The sequence below is a fragment of the Salvelinus namaycush genome, chromosome 5 (genome assembly GCF_016432855.1).
Source record: "Salvelinus namaycush isolate Seneca chromosome 5, SaNama_1.0, whole genome shotgun sequence".
Lineage (NCBI taxonomy): Eukaryota > Metazoa > Chordata > Actinopteri > Salmoniformes > Salmonidae > Salvelinus > Salvelinus namaycush.
In genome coordinates, this window is record NC_052311.1 from 61,494,106 (window position 1) to 61,505,932 (window position 11,827).

General features: G+C 44.8%; 1 protein-coding gene across 2 annotated transcripts in view; it reads right to left on the reverse strand.

Annotated features, from left to right (window-relative positions):
* The window catches only part of LOC120048635 (trypsin-2-like), a 43,607-nt gene extending 33,820 nt beyond the window's left edge, over nt 1-9,787 (reverse strand). Inside the window, exons 1-5 of one of the 2 annotated variants that reach the window (XM_038994739.1) lie at nt 9,664-9,787; nt 8,275-8,428; nt 7,714-7,973; nt 7,249-7,385; nt 6,777-7,141 (exon numbers count right to left, since the gene is read on the reverse strand). In XM_038994739.1, coding sequence (XP_038850667.1) covers nt 6,992-7,141; nt 7,249-7,385; nt 7,714-7,973; nt 8,275-8,428; nt 9,664-9,727 — 765 coding nt within the window. In that variant the 5' untranslated portion in view covers nt 9,728-9,787 and the 3' untranslated portion in view covers nt 6,777-6,991. Of the gene's footprint in view, nt 1-6,776; nt 7,142-7,248; nt 7,386-7,713; nt 7,974-8,274; nt 8,429-9,663 lie in introns of those variants that run through there. The other variant, XM_038994740.1, reaches the window with a different exon arrangement.
* Between the last annotated feature and the right edge of the window lie 2,040 nt (nt 9,788-11,827).

Consider the following 11,827-nt stretch of genomic DNA (forward strand, 5'->3'; position numbering starts at 1 on the left):
GGAGTTACAATGCACTTACAGCAGTGAGCCTAACCCCAACTTTAGCTCTAACCCTAACCCTAACCCTAAATACAATGCAAAGTACGTACAATGCAACAATGGTTAGAAATTATAATACGTGTTACACTGTAATTACAGGAATAATTACACAGTAAGAAGGGCACTGTAATGTAAAGTGTAACCAACATGCAAAACATACTGCATGTGATTTGCATATGAGTTCACATATAAAACATACTACATGTGATTTGCATATGAGTTCACATATAAAACATACTGCATGTGATTTGCATATGAGTTCACATATAAAACATACCACATGTGATTTGCATATGAGTTCACATATAAACATAGTACATTTGATTTACATATGAGTTCACATATAAACATACTGCATGAGATTTGCATATGAGTTCACATATAAAACATAGTACTTTTGTTTTGCATATGAGTTCACATATAAAATATGCTACTTTTGTTTTGCATATGAGTTCACATATAAAACATACTGCATGTGTTTCACACATGTGTTCACATGCCATAACCTTCCGTCAGTTCTAAATATGTTGACTTTCCACTTAAACAGGCTTCTGTCAATTTTAAGGCCTGGCCCGAAATCAGAAAAAACTTCCCTTTAGTGAATCCATTAGCTGCTCCTCCCTGTGGCACGCTCTGCATGCGCTCTGCTCATGGCGGCTCTGTGTCTGTGACTATCAAGCAACAGCTCCGCTTGGGCTGCTCTGCACAATGAAGAGACATGAGAGAACAGTTAGCTGTTAGCTACTTTCGGTCACACTACATTCTTATTTTCTGTGAATAAATCTCTCCTGTCTTATATTTGACGAAGTTGTTATGATCTTAGTGATGTGTCACTACAGTTATGATCTTAGTGAGATATGACAGTATTGCGCAGCACAGCGCGAGTAAATGACTCAGCTTCGAAATGTTAGTGATCAATTTATTGATAAACGAGCCCTGCCTGTACCCTAGCTTTGATGAAAAAACAACCCTATGTATAATGTCATGGCCTGTCCGGGTTGGAGTCAGGTAGCAGAGCTCTAGGTGTCATTCATCTGGCTAGTGTCGGACTTCTCACAGGCCTTATTTGACAGGATGGGGATGTCCTCACACTGGAGTTTAAACAGGTTGGACACTGACAGAGACAGCCACACTTTCAGGGCCCCCTTCAGACCCACAGTCTGAAGGGGAAAGTATACATACTTATACATACATACATACTTCCGGCGCCGACCGAGATGGCCGCCTCGCTTCGCGTTCCTAGGAAAATATGCAGTATTTTGTTTTTTTATGTGTTATTCCTTACATTGGTACCCCAGGTAATCTTAGGTTTCATTACATACAGTCGGGAGGAACTACTGAATATAAGAGCAACGTCAACTCACCATCGTTACAACCAGGAATATGACTTTCCCGAAGCGGATCCAGTGTTTTGCCTTCCACCCAATACAATGGATCTGATCCCAGCCGGCGACCCTAAGCGACGCCGAAAAAGGGGCAAACGAAGCGGTCTCCTGGTCAGGCTTCGGAGACGGGCACATCGCGCTCCACTCCCTAGCATACTACTCGCCAATGTCCAGTCTCTTGACAATAAGGTTGATGAAATCCGAGCACGGGTAACATTCCAGAGAGACATCAGGGATTGTAACGTTCTCTGCTTCACGGAAACATGGCTCACTCAAGAGACGCTGACGGAGTCGGTGCAGCCAGCTGGTTTCTTCACGCATCGCGCCGACAGAAACAAACATCTTTCTGGTAAGAAGAGGGGCGGGGGTGTATGCCTTATGATTAACGAGACGTGGTGTGATCATAACAACATACAGGAACTCAAGTCATTCTGTTCACCTGATCTAGAATTCCTCACAATCAAATGTCGACCGCATTATCTACCAAGGGAATTCTCTTCGATTATAATCACAGCCGTATATATCCCCCCCCCAAGCAGACACATCGATGGCCCTGAACGAACTTTATCTGACTCTTTGTAAACTGGAAACCACACACCCTGAGGCTGCATTCATCGTAGCTGGGGATTTTAACAAGGCTAATCTGAAAACAAAACTCCCTAAATTCTATCAGCATATCGATTGTGCTACCAGGGCTGGTAAAACCTTGGATCATTGTTATACTAACTTCCGCAACGCATATAAGGCCCTCCCCCGCCCTCCTTTCGGAAAAGCTGACCACGACTCCATTTTGTTGCTTCCAGCCTACAAACAGAAACTAAAACAGCAAGCTCCCTCGCTCAGGTCTGTTCAACGCTGGTCCGACCAATCTGATTCCACGCTTCAAGACTGCTTCGCTCACGTGGATTGGGATATGTTCCGCATTGCGTCCAACAACAATATTGACGAATACGCTGATTCGGTGAGCGAGTTCATTAGAAAGTGCATTGACGATGTCGTACCCACAGCAACGATTAAAACATTCCCAAACCAGAAACTGTGGATTGACGGCAGCATTCGCGTGAAACTGAAAGCGCGAACCACTGCTTTTAACCAGGGCAAGGTGACCGGAAACATGACCGAATACAAACAGTGTAGCTATTCTCTCCGCAAGGCAATCAAACAAGCTAAGTCCCAGTATAGAGACAAAGTAGAGTCGCAATTCAACAGCTCAGACACAAGAGGTATGTGGCAGGGTCTACAGTCAATCACGGATAACAAAAAGAAAACCAGCCCCGTTGCGGACCAGGATGTCTTGCTCCCAGACAGGCTAAATAACTTTTTTGCTCGCTTTGAGGACAATACAGTGCCACTGACACGGCCCGCTACCAAAACCTGCGGGCTCTCCTTCACTGCAGCCGAGGTGAGTAAAACATTTAAACGTGTTAACCCTCGCATGGCTGCAGGCCCAGACGGCATTCCCAGCCGCGTCCTCAGAGCATGCGCAGACCAGCTGGCTGGTGTGTTTAAGGACATATTCAATCATACCTTATCCCAGTCTGCTGTTCCCACATGCTTCAAGAGGGCCACCATTGTTCCTGTTCCCAAGAAAGCTAAGGTAACTGAGCTAAACGACTACCGCCCCGTTGCACTTACTTCCGTCATCATGAAGTGCTTTGAGAGACTAGTCAAGGACCATATCACCTCCACCCTACCTGACACCCTAGACCCACTCCAATTTGCTTACCGACCCAATAGGTCCACAGACGACGCAATCGCAACCACACTGCACACTGCCCTAACCCATCTGGACAAGAGGAATACCTATGTGAGAATGCTGTTCATCGACTACAGCTCAGCATTTAACACCATAGTACCCTCCAAACTCGTCATCAAGCTTGAGACCCTGGGTCTCGACCCCGCCCTGTGCAACTGGGTCCTGGACTTCCTGACGGGCCGCCCCCAGGTGGTGAGGGTAGGTAACAACATCTCCACCCCGCTGATCCTCAACACCGGGGCCCCACAAGGGTGCGTTCTGAGCCCTCTCCTGTACTCCCTGTTCACCCACGACTGTGTGGCCATGCACGCCTCCAACTCAATCATCAAGTTTGCGGACGACACTACAGTGGTAGGCTTGATTACCAACAACGACGAGACGGCCTACGGGGAGGAGGTGAGGGCCCTCGGAGTGTGGTGTCAGGAAAATAACCTCACACTCAACGTCAACAAAACAAAGGAGATGATTGTGGACTTCAGGAAACAGCAGAGGGAGCACCCCCCTATCCACATCGACGGGACAGTAGTGGAGAAGGTGGAAAGTTTTAAGTTCCTCGGTGTACACATCACGGACAAACTGAATTGGTCCACCCACACAGACAGCGTTGTGAAGAAGGCGCAGCAGCGCCTCTTCAATCTCAGGAGGCTGAAGAAATTCGGCTTGTCACCAAAAGCACTCACAAACTTCTACAGATGCACAATCGAGAGCATCCTGTCGGGCTGTATCACCACCTGGTACGGCAACTGCTCCGCCCACAACCGTAAGACTCTCCAGAGGGTAGTGAGGTCTGCACAACGCATCACCGGGGGAAAACTACCCGCCCTCCAGGACACCTACACCACCCGATGTCACAGGAAGGCCATAAAGATCATCAAGGACAACAACCACCCAAGCCACTGCTTGTTCACCCCGCTATCATCCAGAAGGCGAGGTCAGTACAGGTGCATCAAAGCAGGGACCGAGAGACTGAAAAACAGCTTCTATCTCAAGGCCATCAGACTTGTAAACAGCCACCACTAACATTTAGTGGCCGCTGCCAACATACTGACTCAACTCCAGCCACTTTAATAATGGGAATTGATGGAAATTATGTAAAAATGTACCACTACCCACTTTAAACAATGCCACTTAATATAATGTTTACATACCCTACATTACTCATCTCATATGTATATGTATATACTGTACTCTATATCATCTACTGCATCTTGCCATCTTTATGTAATACATGTATCACTAGCCACTTTAAACTATGCCACTTTATGTTTACATACCCTACATTACTCATCTCATATGTATATACTGTACTCTATACCATCTACTGCATCTTGCCTATGCCGTTCTGTACCATCACTAATTCATATATCTTTATGTACATATTCTTTATCCCTTTACACTTGTGTGTATAAGGTAGTAGTTGTGGAATTGTTAGGTTAGATTACTTGTTGGTTATTACTGCATTGTCGGAACTAGAAGCACAAGCATTTCGCTACACTCGCATTAACATCTGCTAACCATGTGTATGTGACAAATTAAATTTGATTTGATTTGATTTGAGTCCCATTTTACACCCAGTCTGCATTCCCACCAGAGTCGGTATCAATTTTCCCCTATTCAGACACCCCACACATGTCCCCGGCCTTGGGGCAGGCTGTGGGCAGGGCGATGGGCTTGACAAACTTGTTGAGAGTGACAGGGTGGGCCAGCTTCAACAGCATAATGTCGTGGTCCAGGGTCTGGTAGTCATAGCTCTGGTACCAGTAGATGGCGTCCACAGACAGATGATTTGTGAGTGAAAACAGGAGAGAAAACATGAAACAGAAAGAAAATATAATGCACTGACGGAGGAAGAGAGGCTTGAGGGAAAAGATAAGTGAATGTGACCTTAGTACTTACATAATCCAGCAGTGGGAGGCAACGATGATCCACTGGGCGTTGATGAGGGAGCCTCAGACTCATAACCCCAACGATCCTATTATCCATAGGAGCTGCCACTGAGGGAATTAAGGATAGGGAGGGAGGGTGAGATGAGAAAGAGAGAAGGATGAAGAGAGGGAGTAGTGTTCAGAAAGCATGACAGGAGGAAGGTTATGCAGAGGTTAGAGTTAATGTTATATTATACAAGATGGGCAAATGGGGAGCACTAACCTTTCAGCATGACAATAACCTACAACACAAGGCCAAATCTACACTGGAGTTGTTTACCAATAAGACATTGAATGTTTCTGAGTGGCCAAGTTACAGTTTTGACTTAAATCTGCTTGAAAATCTATGGCAAGACTTGAAAATTGCTGTCTAGCCATGATCCCCAACATCTTGACAAAGCTTGAAGAATGTTGAAAATAATAATGGGCTAATATTGCACAGTCCAGGTGTGTAAAGCTCTTATAGACTTAACCAAGAAGATTCACAGCTGCTTCTAGATTGTTAACTCAGGGAGCTGAATGCTTATGCAACAACTATATTTTAGTTAAACAATTTCTGTGAATCTTTAAAAAACAAACATTTTCTTCCACTTTGACATTACAGAGAATTTTGGGTAGATTGTTGACCAAAAAAATTCAATCCATTTTAATCCCACTTTGTAACACAATAAAATGTTCCAAAGGGTATGAATACTTTTTCAAGGCACTGTAAATGCACTGTAATTTTATCTTTAAAACTGCTACGTTTTCTCTCTGTCTCATGGCAAAATGTGTAGAATTCCAGGAAATGTGCTTTAAAACAGCAACAAAAATCTGTTCTATAGCAAAATGTGTAGAATTTGCTTGAAAACTGGAAAACTTTCTCTGCTGATGCTGCATACAGCAGTCATGGTGGCAGCCAAGGCTATCGAAGCTGTGTTGACCACTGTTGTTTTTAGTTTTGGTGCAATGGGGATTGCTTTTGCCACTACATTACACCTTCTGCACAAGGGAATAAAAGAGTTGGTGTAGGATGCTAAAGCAGTGCTAATGGTGGCAGGCTTGGAATTACAAAAAATGGTCAGACTGAAAACACCCTGTTCTTCAAGGTGGATGCGGTTACAATGGCTGTACTTTAGATACAGCTTTTCACAAGTCAAATGTCTGATTCATGTCTGATCACTTTTGTTACCATGACAATATGAATAGAGCCATGAACCCAACGTTTGAGTTTGTTTACTTAGTTCTAGTGTTGTACGTAGAGTTAGCATCATTATTCTAATTATCATTGTAATTAGCTATAGCATCATTATTAGCATTTGCATCATTAACAGCATTAGCAGTGTGTAGTGCAAAACAATGGAGGCCATACATCTGTTAGCATATGTTTGTTAGCATGGTTACTTTTCCATTTAATTTGTCTTTGCCATCTAATTTCTTGCTCTGTACAATATACCATTGTCACTATTTGATTGTACTAGTAACTAGTAGGTGGGTGCTTAGGAAATGTCAAACAGTGGAAGAGTACCTCTGTTAGCATGCTTCTTTGTGTCATCTCATTTTCAATTATTAAATTGTTTGATGTGACTTTAAATATTGTAGTAATCTACCCTGTTATCTAAATCATTGATTGTTTGTGTATTTTTTTTATTGACACAAAGAATTGTAATAAAAAAGACAAACATACAGTAGTGAAGTCAAAGATGCCATTTTATTGACTAGATGTTTCTTTGTCTTCCTGTATGTAACAACATCATCCTTCTGTCTCTCTCTACTTCATCTTCTCTCCCTCTCTCTCTCCCCCTCTCCTTCTCCTTCTCCTTCTCCTTCTCCTTCTCTCTCTCTCTCTCTCTCTCTCTCTAGCTCTCTCTCACTCTCTCTCTCTGCTCTGGTGTGGAGGGTACAGGCTAGTAGTTGGTGATGATCTCATGAATCCAGGGCAGCAGGGCACAGACCTTGGTGTAGACACCAGGATAGTTGGGCTGGGCACAGCCAACACCCCAGGACACGATGCCATGCAGCTCTCCGTTACATACCAGGGGACCGCCGGAGTCACCCTGAGAGAGACACAGAGGGAGAGAGAAAGATAATGAATTAATATATAAATGAATAAACAAACAAATGAAATGTTCTGTTTGTGAGGTTACAGGGGTATTCTCCATACCTGACAGGCGTCCTTGCCTCCCTCCAGGTATCCAGCACACACCATGGTATCAGTAATCTGGCCAGGGTAGGACTCCTCACAGGCCTTCTTAGACAGGATGGGGATGTCCACACACTGCAGGTTAAATGGGTTGAACACTGACAGAGAGAGAGACAGAGAGACAGATGAGAGACAGAGAAAGAGATAGAGACACAGTTGGGGAGAGAGAGAGAGAGAGAGAGAGAAGGTTGGGGGGAGAGAGAGGGGGGGAAAGAAAATATACAGTAAGTGGTATTCTTAGAAGTAGCTACCCTCTCAAGTAAATTGATTTGCTGATTTCCCATCAACATGTAGACCTAGCGTGAGCTATAATTTCAAGAAAATGTATTTTAGTTGATTACATTCAATAACCCATATTTTCTCATCTCATCCCAATCTCATTGTCATTCCACCCCATCCCATACTACACCCCATCTACATAAATACCCGAGTCGGTGTAGATGTTTCCCCATCCAGACACCACACACATGTCACCGGCCTTGGGGCAGGCTGTGGGCAGGGCGATGGGCTTGACAAACTTGTTGAGAGTGACAGGGTGTGCCAGCTTCAACAGCATAATGTCGTGGTCCAGGGTCTGGTAGTCATAGCTCTGGTGCCAGTAGATGGCGTCCACAGACATGTACTGCTCCGTTCCTTCGTGCTCCCAGATGTGGTGGTCACCCAGGATGGCAAGCTGACTCCAAGGACTGGAGGGAGGGAGAGAGAGGGAGAGAGAGAGAGAGAGAGAGAAGGAGAGAGTGAGAGAGCGAGGGAGAGAGAGAGAGGACATGATTTATGAGAGGAAGGAGAGCAGAAAGGGATGAAGGTGAATAAGTGGAGAGAGGAAGGCAGAGAAGATAAGAAGGAGAGAGGGGAAGACAGAAAGTGAAGACAGATGGAAAATTGGAGAAGGGAGAGGATAAAAAAAATAGAAACCTTTACATGAAGAGGCCTTTGGGAGGCACAGTAAAGGGAAAAGATGGTTGACAGTGACCCTGCAGTACTCACTTCATCCAGCAGTGGGCGGCAGAGATGATCCACTGGTCGTTAATGAGGGAGCCACCACAGAAGTGGTAGCCGATGTTAAGAGAGGCTTGCCAGGGCTGGGAGTGAGCCTCACACTCATAACCCCCCACGATCCTGTCATCCATAGGAGCTGCCGCTGAGGGAGGGAAGGAGTGGAAGGGAGAGGGAGGGTCAGAGGAGAAAGAGAGTAGGATGGAGAGAGGGAGTAGTGTTCAGAAAGCATGACAGGAAGAAGGTGACAGAAGACAGAGAGATGCAGAGGTTAGAGATAATGTTATATTATACAAGATGGGCAAAAGGAGAGCATTAAGCTGATGTCCACATTGTCTGTAAAACATGTGTGTCTCTATGCGTGTCTCTATGCGTGTCTCTATGCGAGTCTCAATCCGTGTCTCTATGCGAGTCTCAATCCGTGTCTCTATGCGAGTCTCAATCCGTGTCTCTATGCGTGTCTCTATGGGTGTCTCTATGCGTGTCTCTATGCGTGTCTCTATGTGTGTCTCAATCCGTGTCTCTATGTGTGTCTCTATGTGTGTCTCAATCCGTGTCTCTATGTGTGTCTCTATGTGTGTCTCTATGTGTGTCTCAATCCGTGTCTCTATGTGTGTCTCTATGGGTGTCTCTATGCGTGTCTCTATGTGTGTCTCTATGTGTGTCTCTATGTGTGTCTCAATCCGTGTCTCTATGTGTGTCTCTATGGGTGTCTCTATGCGTGTCTCTATGTGTGTCTCTATGTGTGTCTCTGTGTGTCTCAATCCGTGTCTCTATGTGTGCCTCTATGTGTGTCTCTATGGGTGTCTCTATGCGTGTCTCTATGTGTGTCTCTATGTGTGTCTCTATGTGTGTCTCAATCTGTGTCTCTATGCGTGTCTCTATGTGTGTCTCTATGCGTGTCTCTATGTGTGTCTCTATGCGTGTCTCTATGTGTGTCTCAATCCGTGTCTCTATGCGTGTCTCTATGTGTGTCTCTATGCGTGTCTCAATGCGTGTCTCTATCCGTGTCTCTATGCGTGTCTCTATGCGTGTCTCTATGCGTGTCTCTATGTGTGTCTCAATCCGTGTCTCTATGCGAGTCTCAATCCGTGTCTCTATGCGTGTCTCTATGTGTGTCTCTATGCGTGTCTCTATGTGTGTCTCTATGCGTGTCTCAATGCGTGTCTCTATCCGTGTCTCTATGCGTGTCTCTATGTGTATCTCTATGCGTGTCTCTATGCGTGTCTCTATGCGTGTCTCTATGTGTGTCTCAATCCGTGTCTCTATGCGAGTCTCAATCCGTGTCTCTATGCGTGTCTCTATGCGTGTCTCAATGCGTGTCTCTATGCGTGTTTCTTTGCGTGTCTCTATGTGTGTCTCTATGTGTGTGTTTGTTACCTGCAGCCCCCAGGAGTGTGAGTACAATCAGGCCAATCATCGTGCTGCTGAGACAAGTCTTCATTTACCAGACTGGACATGTGCACTCCGCGATTCTCTACATTTATACCTTTATCTCAACTGATATCCCTCCACCCTGCCCTGCCCCCTTTCCAAGTCTCTCGTGCCTGATGCCCCACCCCAAACTCTCCTGCCCCATCATGCCTCATCTTATCACAAACTCCCCTTACATTCTACCAGGTACTCAGAGCATGCGTTTATCCCATTCCTCACGCCAATGTCATCATGGGACATTTAGTTATTGGAATAAGTCACAGCTGCAGCTGTCTCAACCTTGGGACTTTGGACAGAAAGTGTTTAGTGTTGAAACAGTTGTGCTGTTGGCCAGATTGTCAGAGTGGTAGGATCATTGAGACCTTTTGCAACACCTCAAAGAAGAGGAGGGGAAAAAGTTGTTGTACTTTTCAGGTACTAGTTCTAACATCACAGGTGGCCGTTTCTCTCACAGACCCTGGCCTATATTCAAGGGCATACCAAGAGTACTAAAGAATAGTAGCAGAGATAAGGAAGGCTCTATGAGTAAAATTTGAATAGAACCAGACAGAAAGATGATTTTCACATTTAAAATGTTATGCAATCAGAACATTCAACAGAATAATTGGTTGTTCTGTAAGATGCAACATTGGAAAGCGAATAGACTTTGTGGGATGAGCACAGGCTGTTAAGTATCCGTGGTCCTTTTGATACTGCATATGGCCAGCCATGGGTACATGTCCTTATGTGCCACATGCCACTTCAAAAGGCTAAATGTCTGTCACATTCAGTTTGCCAGCTACTGGTTAATCATCAGCTAGGTGTACACTCCCCTACATATTTATTTGGGCAGTGAAGATAAAACTTTTTATTTGGCTCTATACTCGGACATTTTGGATTTGAGAACAAATGTTTTATACACTACATGGCCATATGTATGTGGACACCCCTTCAAATTAGTGGATTTGGCTCAGCAACACCCGTTGCTGACAGATGTATAAAATCAAGCACAAAGCCATGCAATCCCCATAGACAAACATTGGCAGTAGAATTGCCCGTACTGAAGAGCTCAGTGAACTTTAACGTGGCACCGTCATAGGATGCCACCTTTCCAACAAGTCAGTTCGTAAAATGTCTGCCCTGCTAGAGCTGCCCCTGTCAACTGTAAGTGCTGTTATTGTGAAGTGGAAACGTCTAGGAGCAACAATGGCTCAGCTGCAAAATGGCAGGCCACAAAAGCAGGTGTCCACATACATTTGGTCATGTAGTGTATGAGGCGACAGTACAGAATTTCACCTTTTATTTTAAGGGTGCTTTCATACATATCTGTTTTATCGTTTAGAAATGAATGCACTTTTTGTATCTAGTCACCCCATCACTTATAGTGTATTTCATTTAGTCAAAAGTTTAGTATTTGGTCCCATACTCCTAGCACACAATGACTACATCAAGCTTATGTATCTACAAACTTGTTGGATGCAATTGCAGTTTGTTTTGGTTGTGTTTCGGATGATGTTGTGCAAATGGTAAATAATGTATTGCGTCATTTTGGAGTCAAGTCAGTTTTATTGTAAGTAAGATGTTCCCGAACACTTCTACATTAATGTGGATGCTACCTTGATTACAGATAATCCTATTACTAGCCTATTCAACCTCTATTTCGTATCGTCTGAGATCCCCAAAGATTGGAAAGCTGCCACGGTCATCCCCCACTTCATAGGGGGAGACACCTTAGACCCAAACTGTTTTAGACCTATAGCCATCCTGCCCTAGCTTTCTAAAATCTTTGAATGCCAAGTTAATAAACAGATCACCGACCATTTCGAATCCCACCGTACCTTCTCCACTATGCAATCTGGTTTCCGAGCTGGTCATGGGTGCACCTCAGCCACGCTCAAGGTCCTAAACGATATCATAACCGCCATTGATAAAAGACAGTACTGTGCAGCCGTCTTCATCGACTTGGCCAAGGCTTTCGACTCTGTCAATCACCGCATTCTTATCGGCAGACTCAATAGCCTTGGCTTCTCAAATGACTGCCTCGCCTGGTTCACCAACTACTTCTCAGATAGAGTTCAGTGTCTCAAATCGGAGGGCCTGTTGTCCGGACCTCTGGCAGTCTCTATGGGGG